The sequence below is a fragment of the Pangasianodon hypophthalmus genome, chromosome 11 (genome assembly GCF_027358585.1).
Source record: "Pangasianodon hypophthalmus isolate fPanHyp1 chromosome 11, fPanHyp1.pri, whole genome shotgun sequence".
NCBI classification, from domain to species: Eukaryota; Metazoa; Chordata; class Actinopteri; order Siluriformes; family Pangasiidae; genus Pangasianodon; species Pangasianodon hypophthalmus.
Window position 1 is genome coordinate 9167904 of NC_069720.1, and position 26560 is coordinate 9194463.

At 38.4% G+C, this 26560-nt stretch overlaps 1 protein-coding gene across 2 annotated transcripts in view; it reads left to right on the forward strand.

The window, feature by feature from the left end:
• Nucleotides 1-26560, forward strand: part of adamts17 (ADAM metallopeptidase with thrombospondin type 1 motif, 17) — a 150653-nt gene that overhangs the window by 99681 nt on the left and 24412 nt on the right. The window contains exons 16-20 of one of the 2 annotated variants that reach the window (XM_034308734.2): nucleotides 251-325; nucleotides 6183-6263; nucleotides 8694-8851; nucleotides 13109-13268; nucleotides 23192-23327. In XM_034308734.2, coding sequence (XP_034164625.2) covers nucleotides 251-325; nucleotides 6183-6263; nucleotides 8694-8851; nucleotides 13109-13268; nucleotides 23192-23327 — 610 coding nt within the window. The remainder of the gene's footprint in view (nucleotides 1-250; nucleotides 326-6182; nucleotides 6264-8693; nucleotides 8852-13108; nucleotides 13269-23191; nucleotides 23328-26560) is intronic. The other variant, XM_034308735.2, reaches the window with a different exon arrangement.

Sequence of the window (26560 nt, forward strand, 5' to 3'; positions counted from 1 at the left end):
ACAGACATTCTCTTCCTGTACAAAGTAATTGAATGTCACACTTGATTACGAAAATGATTACAAAAAAATTGGGTAGCTCAATATTGCTGACCTCGGCAACTGAGCGTATTTGTCCTTTTCCCAGGTGCGAGTGTGTATTTGCTTGTGTCTGTGTGTTTCTGCACATCTGAGTCGTAAAAATCGGATTTTGAATGCCAGCATTTGAGCACAAGAAGAGATCACTGACCGTGTTCGGTTCTCTGTTCCCCAGTCACCCCTAGCCATTGTAAGAAGGTCTCTACGTGTGTGATGTCAAAATCCAGGGCTCTTCCCAAGTGTTTCTCATGTAAGACGCATGCTTGTGCATGGACGCGTGGGTGTGTGTTCGTGCATCCTTTCTGTGTGTAACCCAGACATATTGACCCATCACGTACATCCTCACTGGTGTCTTCTGGGAAAGGGAGCTAAAAGTCACTAGCGGCACTAAACCATAGTCTGATCCACTCTAACACAGTGTCACATGTTTCTTCTTTAGTTAGGAATGTCAATTGTTCCACTGAGTGAAACCCACTGCATGTCGTGATTTCAGCGTGTTTGTTGGATGCCAAACCTGATCTGAAATCAGCAGCTGTGTTTTCAAATATGTGCATAGGCATGTGCTGATATTTATTTATACAAAATAATAGTATGTAGCAAGCAGATGTGGGAATGAGGTGCAGGATGTGAGTGTGTGCTCAAAGCATGTTTATAAAGATCAGTCTGATATTCATAGTGACTAGACAGGCAATGGTGGGCAAGGCCTACAAGTTATAAATGTAATCCAGAGCTGAGCTGAGCAGGATAAGGTCCAAGAAACAAGCCTTATTAAGTAAGGAATAAACCATGATGAGGCTGGAGGTTATAGGAAAATAATCAACAGTGGGGTGGTGTGATGTGGCCTGATGCAAACTGGAGGTATTATCACCCCAAAGTTGATCATTTTCCAATAATAGTAATGTGTTTTATTTCTTTTATACCATAGCAACTTATTTATTTATTGTTTAGTAAATTATTTTTTTAGTTTATAAATAATTAGATTATTATTTAGTGTAAGACTCACACATTATATTTTTTAAGCATTTATAGCATACAACTCTGGAGATGACTTTAAGATATTATTACTAAACCAGCCATATCTAGTACCAGTCAAAACGTTGGACCCACTAGATTGAATATTAATGATTGAATATTGATTGAATATTGAATGTTATCATTTTCCTTATTATTACTGAAACAGTAAAAAATAGTAAAAATGAAGAAAACTCTTCTATGAGCAGGTGTGTCCAAATTTTTGACTGGTAGTGCCTGGTAGTTTGGTCAGTGACTACTTAAAAGTAAACTATATATAGACTTGAAAATACATTTTAGGATTCAACTGAGTTAAAATTTCATAAACAGATATTGTTATTGTGATATTTGATAATATCAGCACGTGCCTACATATACATGTGATAACTTGACCCGGTAACTTGGGTGTTGACTCAAAGGGTGTGGGATTTTAAGCACTTGCACAGTAATTTTTTTTTCTTCTGCATTCATCATTTTAAAACATAACTCTTAAAGTCACCGGAAACCTTACAAAAATTTTTTAATGATTAAAATTGACAGGACAAAGGCTGAATATTGTCTCTGCAGCAGATTTGCTGCAGTCTTTTAGTTGGAAAATCTGACACAATATTTAATATATGAAAGGCAAGTATTATTTTGTCAAAAAAAAAAAAAAAAGCTTATGATGAGCTAATATGGAAATGCAGCACAACATAAAGCATAAAGCAGTTTGGTCTTCATACCAGGTTTTGGGTGACTTTAAACTGAATGAGGTTAGTCACTTTCTCCAATATAAAATATATTAATTGGAGAAAAGTGATCAGCTCAAACTGTTCTGAGAGTGTGATCAGAAAGTTTGCTATCTTTAAAGTTCTCTCTAGCTGTCAGGATGGTGAAGTTGCTCTTTAGGTAGGTGGGTTTGTATGTGTATGTGTGTTTGGGTAAAGTGGTGCAAAGGGTGTGCTGAGCTCTCAGGTAATGGATTTTTTTCCACACAAAAGCGGTTTGTGGTGGGTAGCATAGCAGTAACCGCATGCTTTTGATTAACTGTGGTGTGAACACATTTGGTCTGGTCTGGAGCAGTAATGTGAAACAAAGCAGTTCTGTATGTGCACAATAGTGGATTTAGTTATAACAGCATTCATTCAGGAAATAATCAGGCCTATAACCCGTGCCACAAACCAAACCAGCAGAGAAGCTCATTAATAAACATTATTACAAAAAAAAACCAGTATATTCATACTGAATGGTCTGGCAAAAAATGCAATTTTGTACTTGTGCTAATGTAGTGGATCAGCCAAGACATGTTTATGTTTTCCTCTTTAATTTTGCACTGGAGCAATGACGGCTTATGTAGTTACAAAATTGAGGAAGTCTCACCCAAAATCATTTTGTAAAATAGCAGAGATAGTTCATGTATACATATTTACAAACTTAAGTTAAACATAGAATTATCATTGGCATAACTTACAGCTTTTTGGTACAGTTCCACCTACTGACTTTGGGAGGCTTAGTCTTATCTTATAGTCTTAATGGGATAATACAGTCCCATTTTTTAGCTTTGCTATTTTATAAAATTATTTAATTTAAAAAAAAAAATGTTATGTAGCTTAATACAAATACACATACCTTTATTTATTGTACAATGAGATTCAGTGTGCAGTTTCCCATCAAGCTGTTGCATACAAGATTAAATTAAAAAAATATTTAATGGGAAAATACATACAGTCAGGTCCATAAATATTGGGACAGTGACACAGTTTTGGTAATTTTGCCTCTGTACACCACCACAGTGGATTTGAAATGAAGCAGTCAAGATGTGACTGAAGCGTAGACTTTCAGCTTTAATTCAAGGGGTTTAACAAAAATATTGCATTAACTGTTTAGGAATTACAGCCATTTTTTACAGAGTTCCTCCATTTTCACAGGCTCAAAAGTAATGGGACAAACTAATATAATCATAAATATTAGGATTATTTTATTACTTGGAGGTAAATCCTTTGCAGTCAATGACTACCTGAAGTCTGGACCCCATGGACATCACCAAATGCTGAGTTTCCTCCCTTGAGATGATTTGCCAGGTCTTTACTGCAGCCATCTTCAGTTGCTGCTTGTTTGTGGGTCTTTCTGCCTTCAGATTTGTCTTCAGTAAGTGAAAAGCAGCTCAGTTGGGTTGAGGTCAGGTGACTGACTCGGCCATTTAAGAACATTTAATTTCCAAGCTCTTGGGCTGCTTTCACAGTATGTTTTGGGTTGTTATCCATCTGTACTGTGAAGCGCTGTCCTATCAGTTTTGCAGCATTTGACTGAATCTGAGCAGAAAGTATAGCTCTGTACACTTCAGAATTCATCCTGCTACTTCTATCAACAGTCACATCATCAATAAACCCCAGTGACCCAGTTCCATTGGCAGCCAAACATGCCCATGCCATAACGCTGCCTCCACATGTTTGACGGATGATGTGGTACACTTTGGATCATGAGCCCTTCCTTTCCTTCTCCATACTTTTCTCTTCCCATCATTCTGGTACAAGTTAATCTTGCATCAGAACTGGTCAGGCTTTTTTTAGAGGTTTTTTTAGCAAAGTCTAATCTGGCCTTTGTGTTCTTGAGTGTTACCAGTGGTTTGCATCTTGAGGTAAACCGTTTGTATTTACATTCATGAAGGTGGCTCTTGATTGTGGCTCTTGACTTTGACAATGATAGGCCTACCTCCTCCAGAGTGTTCCTGACTTGGCTAGATGTTGTGAAGGGGTTGTTCTTCAATAAGAAAATAATTCTGCAATCATCCACTTTAGTTGTTTTCTGTGGTCTCCCAGGCCTTTTGGTGTTGCTGAGGTTGCCAGTGCATTCCTTCTTTTTAAGAATGTACCAAATTGTTGATTTGGCCCTCCTAAAGTTTCTGCTATCTCTCTGATAGGTCTGTTTTGGTTTTTCAGCCTAATGATGGCCTCCTTCACTTGCATCAACACCTCTTTGGACGGCATATTGAGAGTTCCCATGAACAGCTACCAAATGCAAATTCAACATTTGGAATCACCTCCAGACCTTTTATCTCCTTAATTTATCATGATATAAGGAGGAAACAGGCCACAGCTGGCCATGGAACTGCTTATCAGTCAATTGTCCCATTACTTTTGAGCCTGTGAAAATGGAGGGACTCTGTAAAAAAATGGCTGTAATTCCTAAACGGTTAATGCAGTATTTTTCTTGAAGCCGTTGAATTAAAGCTGAAAGTCTACACTTCAGTCACATCTTGATTTCTTCATTTCAAATCCATTGTGGTGGTGTACAGAGGCAAAATTACCAAAACTGTGTCACTGTCCCAATATTTATGGACCTGACTGTATGTACAGAATAAATGTATAAGTAGTGTGCAAAAATATTTTGTGCAAAGTGTGATGGCATCAGGGTGATGTAGTGCAAATGAAACACAATATTTGCAGCCTGAAATGATGCCCTACTAAGTTTGGTATGCAATGATGATTGAAGTTTATGAAGATATCTCAGCACATATTTGTGGAAAGACAATAGTATGATACAAAACAAGCCTCATATCTCCAGTGTAAAATTACAGATTTAAAAAAAGGGGATTTGATCTAGCAGTCTCCTGATTTCTAGCATCCGTTCTGTCACCTCATCTTGATCTAACAGGGTCTCTTAAATCCTGCTCTCTACACTGACCCTTTGGGAACAGTTGAAGAGTGTAATGTATCATTGTCCAGGTATTTATCAGCTTCAGTTTCCCTTTCGCCACAAGGTCAGATTGGAATAACCCCATCAGCTTTCTGAAAGAAAGCTCTTCCTATGGCAATTACACCCAATCCAAAAAGAAGCAATCATTTCTTAGAGTACATTCTCTCTCCATATTTTCTTTTCACCATTTCTTGGCTAAGCCTGAGCAGATTCCTTTGAAGCGAAGCGTGTTGTTCTGGCTTTGTTTTATCATTACTGCCCAAACACAGTGTGGCACGGTCATGTTAGGTGGAGGAATGTGTGTGTATTTGTGTGTGCATATGAGAAATATTTTCTGGTATAAATCGGAGCTTCCCATCTCATCATTCTCTTATCCGGATCTTAATCTGACCTTTAACCTGCGTTCACACTAGAAAGTCACGAGTCACTTTGTCTTCTGTGGGAGTTTAGAAACTGCTACTGGTGTCACTTGTAGCACTATCCTTTCAAGCTTTTTTATTTTTTAAATAATCTTCCTAATATGTAGACAAAATATACACAGGGTACTGTATAATTTATCTATTTTACTATGTTGCATTTTGCATATAATAATATTTGTCAGGAAAAGATGAAACCATAGATATAAGAATAGATATAAGAAAAACCTTTTTGCCATAGGACTGGTAGAAGTAAGTCATTTGGATTTGGTGTTATCATGTCGTGACAGGAATTTAAACTTCACCTGTTGCTTTGTTGCGTCTTAGAGTGAACGGAGGGTTAGGGAAAGGCAGAGATATACCTTTTCAGTAAAATGTGAGCTAACGCCAAATCAGTATAAAGCCAGCCTGCTTAACACTTGCTGTAGCCAAAATCCAACCTGTTTCATTTCCTGCAACCTTGTGTTCGCACACTAGTTAGCATAGAGACTGTAAGAGATGGTTAGCTCCGATTGGCCTGGAAATGACCACTACATTATTGTTTAACATCTGTGCACATGTGTATGCACACACTCACCTCAACTTCACCTTAACCCACACAACTTTTAGTAGGGTCCAAATTCTAAGTCCACTATCAATATTTAATATCAATATTTAATATCTAAGGAGAGTTTTACTACCTTATACTTGACATTGAAATTTATCTGAATAATATACTGTTCTCACATTGTTTGATCACTTTGTTTTTTATGTAATGGTAACACATAAGCCTTCTAACACACAGTGTTGATTGTCATCATCTCTTAACACATAACATGTACTGTTGTGTTGTGTTAGTCCTCCATGCCTTATCATTGTCATCCCTACAGCTTTCAGTTTTTCAGTTTTAGTAATTTTTTAAATGATGACAGGAACACCATTTTTGGTAGTGGACTTTTGGACCCTACTATATCACGTTCTGAAATCTGCTCTCCTGCTTTCTCTCTCTCTCTCTCTTCCCTGAAGGTTATATTGAGGCGGCCATCATTCCTGTAGGAGCACGGCGAATTAAAGTTGTGGAGGACCGGCCATCACACAGCTTCCTGGGTAAGTACTTGTGTCTCTGTAATAAAGAACAGACACCCACCCTGCCCTTTAGGCTCACAGTGGGGGGAAACCCCGTCAAAAGAGATGAAGCCATGAGTTTCACTGTTTCTCTGTGACGGATGACTTCATTGATCTGCTGCTCATCATCTCTCTGTGACACACACAGCGATGACAGGCTTCCTGTCAGTCACAGTGAAGTAGGTGTGTCCTCTGTGCCTGTCATACAAAGTGAAGGAGGTGTGGCCTCTGTGTCTGTCATACAAAGTGAAGGAGGTGTGGCTTCTGTGTCTGTCATACAAAGTGAAGGAGGTGTGGCTTCTGTGTCTGTCATACAAAGTGAAGGAGGTGCGGCCTCTGTGTCTGTCATACAGAGTGAAGGAGGTGTGGCTTCTGTGTCCGTCATACAATGTGAAGAAGGTGTGGCCCATGTGCCTGTCATAAAAATGAAGGACATGTGTCCTCTCTGCCTGTCATACAAAGTGAAGGAGGTGTGGCCTCCGTGCCTGTCATACAGAGTGAAAAAGACATAACCTCTCTGTCTGTCATACAATGTGAAGGAGGTGTGGCCTATGTACCTGTCATACAAAATATAGGAGGTGTGTCCTCTTTGTCTGTCATACAACATGAAGGAGGTGTGGCCTCTGTGTCTGTAATACACAGTGATGGAGGTGTGGCCTCTGTGCCTGTCATACAGAGTGAAAAAGACCTGACCTCTGTGTGTCATACAACGTGAAGGAGGTGTGGCCTATGTACCTGTCATACAAAATATAGGAGGTGTGTCCTCTTTGTCTGTCATACAACATGAAGGAGGTGTGGCCTCTGTGTCTATAATACACAGTGATGGAGGTGTGGCCTCTGTGCCTGTAATACAGAGTGAAAAAAACATGACCTTTGTGCCCATGATATGAAGTGAAGAAGGCATGGCCTCTGTGCCTGTCATGCAAATTGAAGAGGCCATTGACTTTGTGCCTGCTAGTACAAGTGAAGAGGGCGTGGCCTCTGTGTCTGTCATACAAAGTGAAGAAAGCTTCCCTCTTCTCAAAGCTTACACTTTTAGAAGCTCATTGTATTATATCAGATAAGCCTTACGTTGTATTAAAGCAAAATGTCGGCTGCTTTAATTGCAAGTACACCCAGCTTGCAGCAGTAATCACACGTCTAGTGGAGTCTGATTTTCTGTATCTCTTTCTTCAGTATATCTTGAAAAATAATCAAAATATTTTAAAGGTTCATGCTTGTAGAGGCCCTCTACCTGACCTGATATTTCAGTTCACTTGTACATATAAGAAAACCTGACAGCTATATAACTTAAAGAAGGTTTTTAAGCTTGACTAATCTGGAAAAGTTGCGATGTGTATAAAGAGAATTTATGATAAAAATGTGATGGAAACAGATAGTTTGGAATAAATAACTGAATGACTGAATCTTGTTGCACTGGTTCAGTTGATGAAAACACACAGGGATTCCTATTTTGCCTTGCCAACTTTTCGAAAGTTTTCTTATAATTTTGCAAAACATTTCTTAAGATATCGACAGAGTTGTATTTAGAGTCAGGATTGTGTTATATCTGGAAACACCTAAAAAAAAACATTACTATTGTTTTGGTCACTTACCAGCTACCTGAACATTCCCGTTAGTTCAGTTTAACATTTAAACACACATTGCCATCATTCTTCACAAGAAGGGCCCTTGTGACCACCAGTTGCAAAACCGTCATGAAGCATCAATGATTACAGTAACTATCAGGCGCTTTTCTTTGTATTCAATCTTCAGTAGTCACATATGCTGATGGTGTGCATGACCGAAATTGATTTTGGTCTCAAGTGAAGACAACACATGACCAATTCTAGTAGTCCTAATGATGCTTGATGGCACTCAGGAGCTGTGTCCTGGCAAATTTTCACTGCTCCAGAAATGTTTATTATGGGTGTAGCTCTGCTCAATGTTATTTTAACTGCTTATATATTTTTATATCCATTGCCTTACCTGTGCAGGTCAACAATGATGTGTATCTTTTGTGCTGAACAATCTTTGGTTTTCCATATGGGAGTGGATGACAGGGATTTTACATAGACTAAAAGGAAAAAGGAAATGTTTAAAGGAAAAGTTCTTAGAGGCTGACAGCATTTTCCATTTATTTTAGTTCTTCTTTAGGGGTGTCAATAATTTGGGACATACGTTTTTGAGAGAAAATATTATTATTTAAAAAAAAAAAGAAGTTTCTTTTTTTGGACTAGAATTGTACAAGAACTGTACTTCATCCTTAACAATCAACAGTTTTATAAAGGTAAAAAAATAGCTATGAATTCAATGTCTGACTTAATTAAGCCTTATAGTTGAGCATCAGTTTTCTAATATTGCAGCTGTAACGGTTTATACGAGCCACATGAGTGCATGCAGTTAACCCATATTCCCTGTTGACCATTTCAGCGTTGAAAGACTCGAGCAAGAGATCCATAAACAGCGACTGGAAAATTGAGCTGCCGGGGGAGTTTGAGCTCGCCGGTACCACGGTTCGCTATGTTCGCAGAGGATTATGGGAAAAGATGTCTGCCAAGGGGCCCACTAAGACTCCTCTCCACCTCATGGTAAATAAATTAGGCCTCACTCTACAGCCCAGGGGAACAACTCTTCTTTTTTATCTGGCCAACCTTCTTTAACACAGTTGTTTACCCATTTTATTCAAGGAAGCTGCGTTGAACGTCAAGTTCTTTTTATTTACGATTGTAGCTGTGTTTCAGTGTTTTATGAAACGGAGCTTCCTTTGGTTGCTTGTTTTTCTAAAAGCTTTTAAACCTTTTTAAGCTATTTTTATCAAGCATGGTAGACTAGTTTTCCACGAACCAAGAGGCTTGTGTTCATGAGAAAAATGTACCACTTTTATTTGGAAATTCTACTTAATCCAGAATAAACACATTGAATTATAGGGAAATAGCACATTATTAACAAGTAACCCTTGTTTTGATTGACAGTGGACCAGCTTTTCTTTTCTTCTGTGTCAGATACCAAGATCACATCATCATGACATTATACAAATAGCTAAGCATTTTACATTTTATTGAGACACTGGATGAAAAATGATCATCTTTATACGTGGATTCAGTTAGGTTCTGCCTTAAAGCTCATTAGGAACAATCAAGATACAATCTATCTTGCAACAGATCTGCACCCTACAGTCAAGAGAGCCAGAAAAGCCTGAAAGACACTTTGGACTGCCATATTTAGCGTAATAAAGAAATCATGCGGGCTTTATTGGGTGCCAGACTCCACACAGCTCCCTCAGGTCACGCTTAACTTCAAATGTTTCAAGGGGTTTTTCGATCCTCTTTGGAATATTTTAGCTAAATAGCAGAGGAGATTAAGAGGCTCTCAGAGGGGCTTTGGTGCAGGTTGCTCTGACCTGAAATGAGTGAGTTGATGTAATCCACTTTGGAGCTGTAGGTGTTGTGTTTTAAATGGAAAAGTGTCACGCACTTGCACAGCACACTTTTAATTTCACATACTTATTACTAATCAGCACCTGTGAACAGCTCATCATACATTATGAAAAATACGTGTCTAGTGCTTTTAACTTGCACAAATGCTAAAATCTTGTTTTGCCTATGACCAATAATTTACACTTTATAAGAATTTTTCACTAGCATGAGATAAAGAGCATGATTTGTACTTGCACAAGAGTATGTTTTTAATGAGGCTTTATTAAAGACATATGCTCTGAATAAGGGGTATCTGCTACAGTCATGGGAAGAAGAAAGTAAACCCTCCTTCAATTCTATGTTTTGATAAATTGATAATTGATGTTTTTGGTTTGTTTGCTATTTGGTTTGTTTTCAAACTGCACATAATTGGATGAACCATAAAGGAAAACCATTTGGCTGAGGGGTGTGTACGGTTGAAAACATACTCGTAAATGGTCAGAAATACGGTGATAGAAAAAGTTAAACAAACCTTTTCCAAGTGTGTGTCTACAGTTCACAAGAAACCTGACCCAAACCACCTTGCTCAGATGCTCTCAGACCATTTTGGTCCACACCCATGTGCGATTGCCATGTACTTATCTGCACAAAGGAACGGCACCAAAAGGAGTAATGCACCAAAGTTTGAGCTAAACATACAACACTGTTTCTGCATATGCGAAACCTTGACTAGTTGACAAAACTACTAATTTTAGTCAAATAAACCAAATTCCCAAAGAGTACATGCATTGATGTTCCTTGTATTAATTCCCTTTTCAATGTTGCACCAGCTTGCTTTACTAATACACACTGCCGTGAGTGAGAGCCTTTCTTATTTTCCTGAATTTTCTCTAGGTCCTTCTGAGGCATATTTATTAATATTACTCTATTGAACACTTTTATTACGTTGCATAAAATTAATAAAAGTAAATAACTGTACACTTGAGTGACTCTGGTCAGATGCCATCAGGTATGCTAGTCCTAGCTATCAAGCATTAAATTACATTAAATTAAATGAGTTATGAGAATTCTTTATTTATGTATTAACTGACAAAAAGTCAATTAAATTTCATGATAGATGAAATCATCCTCTAGATCTTTGCTTTAGTGGATTTTAGCAGGAAGAACACAAGAAATAAAGAGCCATGTTCACACACCTGGCCCCTATGTTCACAAGCCATTAGCCTCCTCAGTGCAGACTGCTGGCTTTGAAAACACTCCCCTCAGATTGAAGAGGAGATTATTGCTCTTGCTTGTGTTGTTCGCCGCTAGCCAGAGTCTAGTGCCATTACTTCGACATGATTACAGAGAATGGATGAGTGCACTTCCACTCTTCCTCTTGGCAATGACTTGGCCAGTCCGTGTCGAGCTGCTCAGTCACAACCTATTGGAGTCTGTTTACTCCTCGGAGTCTGTCCCTTGATGAACTGGTGTCTTTTCATATTAAATTTAAGCAAAGCAGAGGCTGTTTAAAGAGAAGGTTCTCTGAGTTTGCACTCTAAGCTTATGAGTGCATTCTGGGTTTTTTTCTGGGATGGTGCAAATATATTTGTGAAGTGAGTATATTGGAATAGAGCTGAATATGTATTTGCCATCTCAAGAAATCTTATTGTCCTTTTTCTCACTCAAAAAGAAAGTACAAGGGAGTAGGCCACTTTACTCAGCAGTTAAGATTCAATACTTAAGAAAAGTAGATTGTGAATTTAAATCCCAGGGCTGCCAGAGGTCCCTTGAATAAGGCCTTTAGTTTGTAATCAGTTAAATTCAATTCAGATACCTGAGATGACATGAAGAAGAAACCTTGGGAGGAGCCAGACTCAAGAGGGAACTCATCCTCTTCTGGGTGACAGGATATAAATACCGGATAATGGGATTATTAATCATTAAAGTATAGTAGAAAAAAAGTGCATTGAATGGATGCCTAACTAAATTAATAGGTTTTCAACCTAGACTTAAAGATTAAGACTAGGTCTGAGACCGGGACACTAACAGGGAGGCAATTCCAAAGCTGGGGGGGGTGGGGGTTGTAGGAAAATGTTCAGAATATGAAAAGTACAGAATATGATAATGTACCTGCACCTATTGTTTGAAGCAGGCAGGCTGGATCATAATAGACCAAAAGTTTGCTCAGGTACAGCGGGGCGAGATTCATTCAGTGCTTTATAGGTCATTGCATTTACATTTGCATTTATGGCATTTGGCAGATGCCTTTATCCAGAGCGACTTACGACTTACAGAAGTGCTTTGAAGTCTCTATGAATAAATACATCTTGATACTGGTTCACAAGGTCACGGACTAAGAGTACTATCAGTCTGAAAAAACATGTTGGGGAGGTCATATAGTATGAAAACACACAGACAACAAAATCTTTATTTATTTATTTTTCAAATAACAAAGTGTTAATTTAAGTTCTCCATGAAGAGGTAGTTCTTTAGTTGTCATTTAAAGCTGATCCAGTGACTCATCTGTTCGGACATCTAGGGGAAGTTTGTTCTAACACCTAGGTGCCAGAACAGAGAAGAGCCTTGATGCATGACTTCCATGTACCCTGAGAGATGGTGGGTCCAGTCTAGCAGTGCTAGAGGTTTGGAGGGAGCGTGGCGCAGTTTGGGGTATGATGAGTGCTTTAAGCTAGGTTGCTTGCTGGTCCACCCTGTAATATATTCTGTAAGTTGCTTTAGATGAAAGCATCAGTCAAATCAGGTGAATGTAAATGCATCCATTGTCTAATGTCTCTTACACATTCCTCGACTTTATTAAGCTGGTGTCTGTCATCTGCTAATACCATGTTTACAAATGGTTGTAATTTGGAGGTAGTATATATAATGAAAAAAGCAGTGGCCTTAGAGCAGAGCCTTATGGAACATTATTTTGTAAGCATAGAGAAGTCACTAATCTCCTCTTCTCACAAGCAAAAGTATTACTAATGAAGGAAGAATAATAGCTAAACATAGATGGTGAATTATTGAAGATGTTACCTACATTTAAAAATGCTTCGTTATGGATTTTGGGGTGATCTGATGAGAATCTTACATGTTTGATGTCTTTAAAAACAGTTCTGTTCACCATTGCCAGTTCTAGGACTATCATGTGGTCATAGCAACAGGTCATTTACTATTAACCTACTGGCCCAAAAGTAAACGCATTGCTGGAGCAATATATGTATATATGGTAGTCGGCATTCAGAGGGGAAAAAAACTTTTATGGAATCCATTATTAAAAGCTATCATGTGCTCCTTTTACTATTTTAGGCAGTCAACTTACAACTGTCTAATGATAGAAATTTCCAGTTGTCAGCATTTCCTGTTTTTCCCATCGTCCTCACTCAATCAATCTCTTGTTGCATTGATTTCATCGCCGTATTCCTCTACCTCTGATCCTCATTATAGGTTCTCCTGTTCCACGATCAGACATACGGGATCCACTATGAGTACACAGTGTCTCTGAACCAGTCTCAGGAGAGCAGCACAGAGACGCCCAGAGAACCTGAGCACCTCTACCTGTGGACTCACAGCAGCTGGGAGGACTGCAGCGTGCATTGTGGAGGAGGTACAAGCTAATAACAATAATCAAAATGTATCTAGAATTACATTTTTACAATTAAAAGCAAATCAGTGTCTGAGTTGGAAATAGTATGCAAAATATGCATATTTCATGTATATACAGTACTGTGCAAAAGTCTTAAGCAGTTTTTTTTAGTACAAACTTTGTTATAGATTTTTATTTTATGACTTCTACATTATTGATTCAGTACAAAAACATTTTAGATTTCCAAACATTAGTTTTCCAGCACAAAATTAAATGTTACAGAAAAATGTTTGTATGTCAGTAAAGAAAGCAGCATATTACATAAAAGACCACTTTTCAGAAAAAAAAAACATAATGAAGGCTGCTGGGTTTTGCTGCAAAAATAAGAAGCAAGTGTGACAGTCAAAGACTCCAGAAGAACTGTGGCTGGTTCGGCAAGATGCTCAATAACACTTACCAGCTAATTTCCTTATAAAACTGCACAAATTGTACCTGAGACTACTAATTTTTTTTAAAGCGATGGATCATCACACCAAATATTGACTTTGTTTCATTTATTACTGTTTACTGCACTTTATAGTATTTTTTAATTGCAGAAACATTTAATTTCATTATTTTTGAAGGCACCTTTGCTCTACAGTATTTCTTTGCATGTGCCTAAGACTTTTGCACAGTACTATATATATATATATATATATATATATATATATATATATATATATAGTTGATGTGTTGGAAGCAGGGAAAATGGGCAAGCGTAAAGATCTGAGCAACTTTGACAAGGCCCAAGTTGTGATGGCTAGATGACTGGGTCAATACATCTCCAAAACTGCAGGTCTTGTGGGTTTTCCCAGTATGTAGTGGTTAGTACCTACGAAAAGTGGTCCAAGGAAGGACAACTGGTGAACCAGCGACAGGGTCGTGGACGCCCATGGCTCACTGATTTGTGTGGGAGCGAATTCTAGCCTGTGTGGTCTGATCCCACAGAAGAGCTAGTGTAGAACAAATTGCTGAAAAAAGGTTAATGCTGGCTATGATGGAAGGGCGTCAGAACACATAGTGCATCGCAGCTTGCTGTGTATGGGGCTGCGTAGCTGCAAACCAGCCAGAGTGCCCATGCTGACCCTTGTCCACTGCCCAAAGCACCTATAATGGGCACATGAGCATCAGAACTGGACCATGGAGCAATGGAAGAAGGGGGCCTGGTCTGATGAATCACGTTTTCTTTTACATCATGTGGATGGCCAGGTTTGTGTGCATGGCTTACCTGGGGAAGAGATGGCACCAGGATGCACCGTGGGAAGAAGGCAAGCCGGCGGAGGCGGTGTGATGCTCTGGGCAATGTTCTGCTAGGAAACCTTTGACACGTACCACCTACTTAAACACTGTTGCAGACCAAGTACACCCCTTCATGGCAATGGCAGTGGCCTCTTTCAGCAGGATAATGTGCCCTGTCACACTGCGAAAATTGTTCAGGAATGGTTTGAGGAACATGGCAAAGAGTTCAAGGTGTTGACTTGGCCATCAAATTCCAAACCCCAAATCTGTGGGATGTGCTGGACAAACAAGTCGAATCCATGGAGGTCCCACCTTGCAACTTACAGGACTTAAAGGATCTGCTGTTAACATCTTCGTGCCAGATACGACAGCACACCTTCAGAGGTCTTGTGGGCTCCATGCCTCGACAGGTCAGAGCTGTTTTGGTGGCACAACGGGCATCTACGCAATACTAGGCAGGTGGTTTTAATGTCATGGCTGATCGGTGTGTGTGTGTGTGTGTAGTTCTGTGTGTAAACTGTGCATATACACGTCTCTAGGGATAGAAAATGATTATCAAGTTATTCTTGTGCATGAGGATGTGTGTATATTTAGAACTACTCCTGACCACAAACCCCTAGTGGTAGAAAAGTGTAATCATGGGTAAACTGATTATGAGGACCTCCAGTCCCAATTATTGGCAATCATGTCAGAATAATTTACAGAGTAATTGTTGATGATGGTGCTCACAGCAAGGTGCAGACAGGTGCAAACTTTGTTTGCCCAGTGCAATTTTAGTTGATCACTGGAAGCAGTACTTTTAGAGAGCCAACAAAATGCAACAGTAGCATTCCCAAGCACATTCAAGTCCCATCTAATCTAGGGTTTGTAGCCATGGTCACATTTAAAGAATTGGGAGAGAGTTCTGGCATATCCCAAACAACTATGATAACAATGATATGTTGTACATGCATTCATATGGCTAATGTCACAATGCATTACATTTCCAAATGTGGCCACAATGCATTTCCAAAGGCAGCAATAAAAAATAAATATTCATGTCATTTCAGGTTTTCCAAATGTAATTAGGGAAATAGATTGCAAAAAAATCACCCTTTTAAATGGCAATTTGGAGCATTTCTTTATGTAAATGTGTGTGGTCATGTCCGAGCAGAGCAATTTAGAATGTATAGGATTTATGAACCTCCAAGCGTTGTGGTAAACATCTGTACATGTGATAAATTTTCAGTTCGTGGAATTACGCATGGAATAAACTTGTTCTGTACATGCTTTGATAAATGATTGGGGTTGTTTATTTGCCACAGCAATCAGCTCAAGCTAAGTTGTTTGCATGGGCCACCATTAGGAAAAGGAACCATGAACAAAGACATTAACAGTGAAGCAATGGTCCATGGCTGAAACATATGCTGCAGCTAGAGCAAACTGTATGGAATCTAGCTGGATTAATAATGCATGACCTGTCTCTTTTGCAGTGCGTACCTGTTGTTTGTGACTGCATTTGTGATTTATGTTGATCGTGAAGGGTTTGAAATTGGATGCTCACACCAAAAATACCTATAGTGTTTCACTGATCATTCTCTGGTTTAGTGATTTCTGGTTGATTCTAGCCCATAGGTTCTCAACGTTGGGGTCGTGACCCCATGCATTTCAGGCTGTGTCCTACTGCAGCAGCATGTGCTCTGGCTTCAGTTAAAATTCATTAGATTAGATTAATGTGATCATATAGATTAGCTTTATGTGATCATATACAGTGATAAATATGCATTATGATAATCTGACTGTTATTACAGATATTTAGATATTGTATTTACTAAAACAGTGCAGGAAAGCACAGCAAAGAATGCTCCAAGCCCTGACATGCACTTTGTGCTTATGAAAAAAGTATGTGCCATGCATTATAAGATCCGAACTAAAGCAGCAAACCCATTTGCTAGCATTTATTTATGGGAAGCAAGAAATGTGGGCCCATAAAGTGGGGTCACTGACCAGAAATGTCTGAGAATCTTTCTGATCAGAATCTGATACCAAACATGTGTTGTTCTTATTTTTCTGCTCATATTCTAATTCACCAAGGCTGGTGCTGTTCTTATCTTAACACACTGATATAAAAAGCTTAATGTGAAGCAGCACAGTCTCAATCTTCTCACTTATAGCTGGCTGAAACAGTATATTTTTTACTGGAAAATACAAAGGAGAGGCAAAAAGATCACCACAGTGGTTTGGGGCTTTGTATGTGTTTTTCTTCCTCATAACTGAATGACATGAACATAGCAAAATTATTGTTATTTTATTGATATTTAGCTAGACATCTAGTTTCCACCCCACTACCATTATATGACTGTTGCTATGGTTATGCCTCGGGGCCTTATCTTATTCTGTTCTTTTCACTTCTGATTAGAATATTATGGCTTGTACCATATAATTCCTTACTTACTGCATAAATTGATGTTTTTCTTATTTTTGTATTATAGACTGGAATATATATGCAGTGCACCTGATCATTACATAGGACCGATTTAACATGAATCAGTAGCATGTTTTTTTTTTTTTTTAATAGACAAATTTCAGACCAAATTGACAAAAGAGCAGAATGTCTCTGGTCAGTCAATAGTCATGTTTTTGCCCGTTGCTAAGAAAAAAGAGAAATAAACATCCAGCACTCCTGGGTTGTGTGTTTGGTCTGGTGGTTGCAACTTTTTTTAAATTCAACAGGTCTTTGCTGTAAACCACTGAAGAAATGGTCGGCAGAAAATGTGATGCACAGGTTAAGTGCTTTTGGATTCATTTTCCTTCTCAAAGCTGCTAGTCAATTCTCATGCACACTTACGCATTTGTTCCTTCCAGTGGTTCCATACCAACCACTTGAAAAGATGCGCTATTGCAAATGGCCTAAATGGCTTATGGATTGGGAATTACTTTTGGTGTTGCTCCACAGCTCAGAGTAAGAGTTGATCCATGAAACAGATTCTCACTTTGGTAGAGGTGACCAAAATTCTGTTCTCTCAACATCTTTACTACACAGTTAAATTTGTTTTTGTTTTTCTATAACATCGCATTAGAGATATTTGCTGAATGTATGTTACAAAAGCCAAGGACATTACACCTCCCCGCCAGCAGAATTCCCCCTCCCCTGAGTTCTAGCTCACCATTTTTAGGTAACTTGTTTTTAGCGTGGTTAACTGGTTAACTGGTAACTGGTTTTAATGTATATAATATAGATTTTAATGTATTTGATGCCTCAATTTGATCCTCAATTCCTCGATCCTGCCTCAGCTTTTGTCCTGGAAATTGATCAAAGTCTGCCATCTTTAAGGAAGTACCAATTCTTAAAATGTGGTCATAAGAATCAAGGAACAAGGAGAGAGGAGGCTGGATCCACAGGTACTTCCTACATGGAAGTCATTTTTTATTTTGGCATGTGAAGCAACCCTACAGTATAAATACTATAAGGAGGCCAAATAAAAAAAAATCTAAATTAAATAAACAATGGGTACAAATAAAATACTTGCATGAACATTAATTAATATGCCTGATGAAGAAGTCAGGTAATGAATAGAAGCATGTTTAAGTTAAAACATCAACATTTAAGTATCTGATGTACACATGTGATATTGTTTTAATCAGTAAGTCTGCAATAAGTAAATTATTCAATAAGTTAAATTTAAATAAGTTACTTAAGTGATGCTTTAGTAAACAAGGATGTCTCTTTTGGCACATTTGTTCTCAATTTCTTCTGAACTTGTTTCCTTTTCTTGCATTCTTTCTCCACTTCCTTGGAGGGAGAAGCTTTGAAGCAAGGAAAGGAAAGCAAGAGAATCAAATAAGGACATACAATTTAAGAAATGAAAAGCACTCCTAGCCTTTGCATACACCTTTATGAAGTTTTGCCAATCTCATTGTTTATGTAAGTTCTGAGCTGTATTTACTCTGTCTGCCATCACTGATCTCACCCTCGTCTTGCTTAGTGTTTACTCTTTCTATTTGCCTTCTTTTTTTGCATACATCATGCCTCTCTGTGTTTGACTCTTGCTACCTTTATGAATTTGAGTTTGAAATAAGTCTAAAATAAGAAATAACTCTAAAGACTTCCCTCTTCAAAAAAAAAAAAAAAATTGTCTGAGCACTTATCTGTTACCTCCCCAACAGAGTTTTGGACTGATGGTATTCCTAGTTTGTGACCTAGTGAGCGAGTATCAGAATGTATTTTTGATAGACTTCAAAGCACATTTGTAAGTTGCTCTGGATAAGGGCATCTGCCAAATGCCATAAATGTAAATGTAAACTAATGTGTTCTGTCAGTACACCATCCTGCACATGAATTCTCAGTAGCCTGTTGTTAGTGTACAATATTTTATGGTTACATTCCAACATGGTGCCAGGTTTTTCATTAAAGGTGTCACACCTTTAATAAAAAAATATTGCACACATGCCATCCAATCAGAAGCAAGAACATCTCCCATAATCATAGTTTAATAAGCTTAAATAATATATAATTCATTGATTTGCCTTCTTCTCAACATGTTGTCCCACACATGTCACTATTTTGTAATATGTGTTAAAATTACTTTACCTGTATTTTTATTTTCAATACATGCATGTTGTTAACAAATAGTCAGGGGATGTGCTGGGATTACACTTTATTTGAGGCTCATGAGGCATTATTAGAGTTGATAAACTCCCCTGAGTTCTAGCCTACAATTTTCAGGTAACTTCCTGGTTTTAGTGTATATAATGAATATTTTAGTGTATTTGATGCAAATTCAATTGCTTCTCTTAGGTACCCAGAAATCGATTAAAATCTGCCATCTTTCAGGAAGTACCAATTCTTAATGTGGTCATAAGAATCAAGGAACAATTTGAGAGGAAACTGGATCCACAGTAAGCTACATTCCTACTTTCCATTATTGGAGTTGATAAACTACTTACAAAAATTTTGTTCCCTGAGCTGCTTGTTGTAATTGAAAAATCAGCTTTTTCCCAAAAATAGCAAAAGGCTTCTCATACAGAGATGCTGCACAATGCAGCAGACAGTCATTCTGAAAAGACATGTCACTCTTCCCTGTGCCACCATTCTATTGAACCGACCCCCGTTGGTGGAAAAGGCAGAAACAGTTTCCCTTGAAATCGAACAAAAGTCTTTGATCTGACAGTATCAGACAAATGACATCTAAAACATCCAGTTTCTCAACAAACTTGGTATATTATTCAAGAATTCCTCCACCTTCTCTATTTATTAGTAAAGAAATGTTCAGGTTTTTTAATGCAATTAAGTGCATGCATTAGTTTTAGTACACGTTTTTTCTTCTACAGTAACGAATGTTGGGAAAGATGTCATCTTTACCAAAGTGAAGAAATCCAGATCAGTGATAAACTCTGACTCTGAGCTGTGTAGCGACACCAAAAGTAATTCCCAATCCATAGGCCATTTAGGCCATTTGCAATAACACACCTTGTCCTGTGATTGTTATTGAACCACTGGAAGGAACAGATGTGTAAGTGTGTATGAGATTCGATTAGTAGCTTTGTGAAGGAAAATGGATCTGTGTGTCATATATTCTGTTCATGCAGTTCCTCAATGGTTTAAAGAAAAGTCGGTCAAAAAAAAACTTAGCCAGGGCAGCCATCAGACCAAACACACAACCACAAAGTGTTGGCTGTTTATTTCTTGTGAGCATCAGCTGACCAGAGATGTCTTGCTCATTTGCCAACATGGTCTCACTGCAATTAATTTTTGTTGAGTTTCCTAATATGAACACACAATTTGAAATAAAGTTTGCAAAGTATGTGATTTAAGACATACAGTCCCCTCTAAAAGTACTGGACCGGCAAGGCCAATTTTTTTTGTTTTTGGTATACTCTGAAGACATTTGGGTTTGAGATCAAAAGATGAATATGAGATGTTAGATCAGAATTTCAGATTTAATTTCCTGATATTTACATCTAGATGTGTTAAACGGCCTAGAACATGGCACTTATGGTGGCAGACTACCTAATTGAGTATAGGTATACTCAATACCTAGGTGAGTATAATTATTGGAACAGATGGTTCAAAAAGTAAAAAAAAAAAAAAAAAAAGACAAAAAAAAACACTTACAATTTGTTTGCATATGCTTTGCTTGCAAGAATTGCATCAAGTCAGCGACTCACTGACATCACCAAACTGTTCTTCTTTTGTGATGTTTTTCCAGGCTTGTACCACAGCTTCTTTCAGTTGTTGTTTGTGTTAGGGGTTTCTCTCTTCAGTCTCCTTTTCAGGAGGTGAAATCCATGCTCAATTGGGTTAAGGTCTGGTGACTGTCTTGGTCAGTCTTAAACCTTCGACTTTTTCCCCTGATGAAGTCCTGCCCCTGTTGTGTTGGCAGTGTGTATTGAGTCATCGTCTTGCTATATGATAAAGTTTCTCCAAGTAGATTGGATGCATTTCTCTGTAAATTGGTGAGCAGGATGTTTCTGCAGACTTCTGAATTCATTCTGCTGCTACCACCATGAGTTACATTATCAATAAAGATTAGTGATCCCATTCCAGAAGCAGCCATGCAAGCCCAAGCTATGACACTAATTTCACCTTGGTTGAATGATGAGCTTGTATGTTTTGGATAATGAGCAGGTCCTTTCTTTCTCCGTACTTTGGCTGTTCCATCACTTTGGTAGCAGTTAATCTTGGTTCCAGAACTTGTGTGGCTCATCTCTGTATTTCTTTGCGAATTCCATTCAGACCTTCTGATACCTACAGGTGATGAGTGGTTTGCAACTTGTGGTATGGTCTCTATATTTCTGCTCTCAAGGTCGTCTTCAAACGGTGGATAGTGATTCCTTCATATTCCTTCATTCGGGGGTTTTCCTCACAGCTCTCACAATGTTTCTGTCATCTACTGCTGTTGTTTTCCTTGGCCAACTTATTCCATGTCTGGTTGCTAGTACACCAGTAATTTCTGTGTTTTTCAGGACATTCCAAATTGTTGTATTGGCTATAACAAATGTTTGTGCAATGGCTCTGATCGATTTTCCATATTTTCTCAGCTTCAAAATGGCTTGCTTTTCTACCATATACAGCACTCTAGTCTTCATGATGGTTTATCTTCTTTACCAACAAATGTAGTCATCACAGGCAAAACCTAGGGCTTAAACCAAGAGTAGACTTTCAGAGCTATTAATTGTTTAAACAATCAATAACAGGGCACATGAGGGCAACAAGAAACACCTGTCAGTCACATGTTCCAATATTTTTGATCACTTGAAAAGTGGGTGGGTTCAAACAAAAGGTGCCAAGTTGTTTAATACATCTAGATGTAAATATCAGGAAATTAAACTCTATCATCTCATATTCATCTTTTGATCTCAAAGCCAGATGTCTTCAGGGTATATCAAAAACAAAAGAACTGACCTGGAGGGGACTGTAGCTAAAGACAGAATTAGGGTGACAATGAATCAATCTATTTTTCCATCATTAAAGGTGCAGTAAGTAATTACCAGAAGGCTAGTTTCTGACCTATCAATGAAGGCTTTCAAACAACATAAAACAAATTAGACTGCAACCACAAAATGACAGCATTTATTGGACCAGTGTGTCTGCAAAGCTTTTTAGGTTCTGTTTGCTGAACTTGTAATCTCTGAATTCCAGAGGATGGTGTTACTATTTAGCATGGATTTTGAAAGGAGTTGCTGTCTAGCCATGTGTTCCCCTGTTGAATTACTCACATTGAATGTCTAGCCAAATGCCATTTAATAATTCTCATAGGATCACGGTAAAGTAACTTGACTTATTGACATGTGCATGAACGGGCTTTGACAGAGCGTGAAGTAAGAAGAGCCACCTGTGAAAACTCTCAGCCAGCCATTACAGACATTAAGACTCATAAGTGTTATTACCTTGCATTATTTGCATCTCACTTTCCACTCAGTCTTTTTTCCCCAGAGTCAGTTTCGTGGGGACTATATAACCCCTTCAATGAACCTTCAAATGGTTCATTGTGTCTCCTTAATCTATGTCATCTTTTCTATTAACTGTGGTTGATGTCATAGCCTTAATAAGTGAAAAAGATGGTGGAAATGCATGCATTCCATGCACTTGCTAGTACCTTATAAATAGGGAACATGGGCTGGATTGGCTTTGATAATATTGTTGCTTATGATTGGTTGATGGGGGTAGTGATGGTGGTGGAGTATTGCTTGTATAGAAAGTTTACTTCTCAAAACATCACTGATTCATTTGTAAATAGTCAGTCTTTGGAAATCCTAATAAACTCCAATTATATTTTGTTCAGACACCAACATAGCTTTTCCATCAAGCATTTAAAGCCTCACTAATGTCAAATGCCAAAATCCACTACAAGCCTCTAACAATGTAACATCCTAAAACAATAAGGACACAAAGTAGTACACTTTTTTAGGGTCTACGTTTTTGGGGGGTTTAATACATCAGATGCTCTTTTTGGGGGGTTTAATACATCACTGCTAATATAGTGCTGATTCTGCAAATCCTGGTCCAGCCTGTAAAGGTCAAAGAAACAATAGGAAGACAAATTGTCTTTAACCATGTCCTTTATGATCTGCTTGAATTTCCCCTAAGCTTTAATGTGTTTTGTTTCACTTTGAGAATAAACTTTGTGTGCAAACCTGATTGAGTTTAACAGTTTCATTCACTATTTTATGTGTGTTTTTCCCAGGAGAAAGAAAGACGGTGGTTTCCTGCATAAGGATGGTTAATAAGACCATGACACTGGTGAATGAGAGCTTCTGTCACCCGGAGAACCGCCCTGCACCTCAAGTCCGTTACTGCAACACTCATCCTTGCCAATACAGGTGAGCGTAGTGCTCTACTGGAGGGCATGATAGAAGTAGTAGAAGTAGGCCAAGTGTGTATCTCTTCTTCCGATATGATGTGATGTTATGATAAATAAAATTAAAGCAGCTGACAATTTAATATGACATGGTTTAGGGCTGTTTTGATGCAATATGAGGAAAAGTAGTGTGATTTAGTGTTATTCAACCATTTGATATTAATTAAGATAACTTTGATGAGTTGGTCACTATGCCTTCCTCAAAGAGCCTGACAGCCATAGAGACCATGCCTCCCTCACTGGGACTGACAGACAGAGAGGCCATGCCTCCTTGGTTGGGACTGACAGGCAGAGAGGCCACACCACAACACCTTCACTGGGACTGACAAGCAGAAAGGCCATACGTCCTTGGTTGAGATTGATAGGCAGAGAGGCCATGCCACCTTGGTTGGCACTGACAAGTAGAGAAGCCATGCCTCCTTTGTTGGGACTGGTAAGCAGAGAAGCCATGCCTCCTTGGTTGAGACTGACAGCCAGAGAGGCCATGCCTTCTTAGTTGAGACTGACAAGCAGGGAGACCATGACTCCTTCACTGGAACTAACAGGCAGAGAGGTAACACTTCCATCACTGGGACTGACAGGCAGAGAGGCCATGCCTCCTTCACTGAACTGACAGGTAGAGAGGCTACACTACCTTGGTTGGGACTGGTAGGCAGAGATGCCTTGTCTCCTTGATTAGGACTGACAGGCAGAAAGGCCATGTTTCCTTGGTTGGTACTGACAGGCAGAAAGCCTGCCTGCCTGCTTGGTTAGGACTGGTAGACCAAGAGGCTACATCCCCTTGATTGGGACTGACAGGCAGAGAGGCTACACCACCTTGATTTTCTCCATTACTGACTCAGTATCATCTGAGTAATATTTTGGATCAGTTTTTGATCACTGGATAAAGTAAAAGCAGGTTTTGCTGGTAGACTGATTTTTTTTTTTTTGGGCTCTACTATGTGAATCTCATATATCCTTCATGTAAAATGAGCCCTGATGATATCGGGGAAATGTACTGTTGAAACACAGAAATGAAGGCTGTGATAATTAGTTATAGTGTGCTATTTTTATTGGAGATCACATACAGCTGTGGATGTGAATTATGTCCAACTGTTGAGATGTATATAAATGGTGGAGCTTGTCTTGCCAAGTCTATGCTGATTTGGAGAGACACTCATGAGACAATATGGCTGAGGCAAATAACATTCCAGAGCTTTGTGAACAGAACTCAAATGAAACTCGGTCCAAGCATAACACATAGCATCTCTGTTCTTATAAGCTTAGAGAGTACCTATGGAAAAGAATGAATAAGAGATGTGTTCCCATTGTTGCTCAGAAATAATAATACTAAGGTCCATTTGTATCTGGATTCATGCTGAGGACATTATTGAATCATCTGCTCTTGCTGAAATGAAATCCCAAAGTGCACTGGGCTCATTATACATGTCTTTTATTGGACCAGTGTGTGTCTACAAAAAACAGATTTGTGCTTTACATTTTTTTTTTTAGAGTTAAGTTCTCATTGTTGAACTTGTAATATCTGCCTCCTAACAGATGGTGTTACCATTTATCATGTTCTTTAAAAGGAATCACATTACTTTGTTAGATAATATTGTATGTTCTTTCTGTCTAACCACTGTTTAACAAAGTAAAACTCAAAGGTACGACAAGCTATTTAGCTAGTAAAATACACTGATGCCACTTATCAAGAACAATCAGAGATGCCAACCTTCACACATTTTGCATATGAGCCCTGCATTTTAACATTTTAACATTAGAGCACACCGCTATGCGCACACCAAAAAAATACACCAAAAGATCAGTCATCTTTTTCCCCAATAAAAATGGCAAATGAGCCAGTCAACAAATAAATCTGGAACAATTCGTAGTTGTGCAGGTAGTTTGAACTCTCCAATATTAAATCACACCCTGGAAGCCCTGTCCCCTTCCCATCATCTCACTTTAGTAATATTTTGTCTTGTCTTGATTTTCATCATGGTAAATGGAGAATGTTTTGAGTTCATTAATATGAAATAAAATCAATCAGTGTTTGATTTGGCTAACTTTAGACAAATATATAGTAAACATCAGTTAACTATATTTATTAGGGATGCCACCAAAAAATCTGGCCCAAAATAGTTTCAGCTGCAATGGAAACAAAAACTTAACAAAAGATTAAATAGACCTAAATCTAACTCTTTAGGAATCATTCAAATTGTAATGATAATTAGACAGTGATTAAAAATGTAGTTTGTTCTCCAGACCTGGCCGGCACAGAAACAGCATAGTCAAGCACTTTTTGGTAGAAACTGTGCATATACAGCATTTTACAGTAACCTCCAAGCCCTTGGGTTTTATGGTAACCATAAGGTTGCTTGGGAAGGAAAAACTTGTCTGTTTTAGTTTAAATGTAGACAATAGAAATGTTTACATGCACACTTTCTTACAAATTCATGCATGTAACTTCTTTTTCTTAGAATAGGAAGAAAAAATGTCCATGTAAACCGTTCTAATGGTAACATCTTAAGTAAAACAGAAAGCGGCATCTTTTTTCCTTCCCAAGCAACCTTATGGTTTCTGTAATCCCAGTATATACGCGAACTCAGGTTTCTACCTTAGACAAGTGATTTGTGAAAGAATTGTATTAAAAATGTCCTGTGTACATGTGTTCATCTTTAGGGTCGGCAGGTCTGAATAAGTGAGTACTGGGGAAGGGACAACCCTGTATAGCTAAAGTTCTTAACCTATTTTGGTAAAGTCTCTGTAGCGTATTGTGTTGTACCCTTGACCAAGCAGCAGCAGGGCTTTGGTATTGAACTGTGATTCTCCCTCCTAACATCATACACAAAAATTGTTAGTTGAGTCTGGTTGTGTCTTTATTTTCTCTAAAGTTGCAATTAGAAGAGATGTATGACATTTTTTGCAATGCATGTTCTGTATTTTGTTTAGTTTGTTCACTGTTGGTGTTAATTCTTGAAAAAAAAAAAGTTTGTCTGCCATCAATACACGCTAATTTATTCATCTAGTAAAAATAGTTCCTACAGAGTACCAGAATGCATTTTCAGATGCATTTAGCTTAGAAGAAAATGCGATTTAGAAACAAGTAGTGCACTAGTAGTGCTTAGCACAACAGGGAAAGTTTAAATGTACATATTGTCTGTCTCTGATTGGTGGATAGCAGCTTACAGAACCTACTTGTCCACAGAGCAGCAA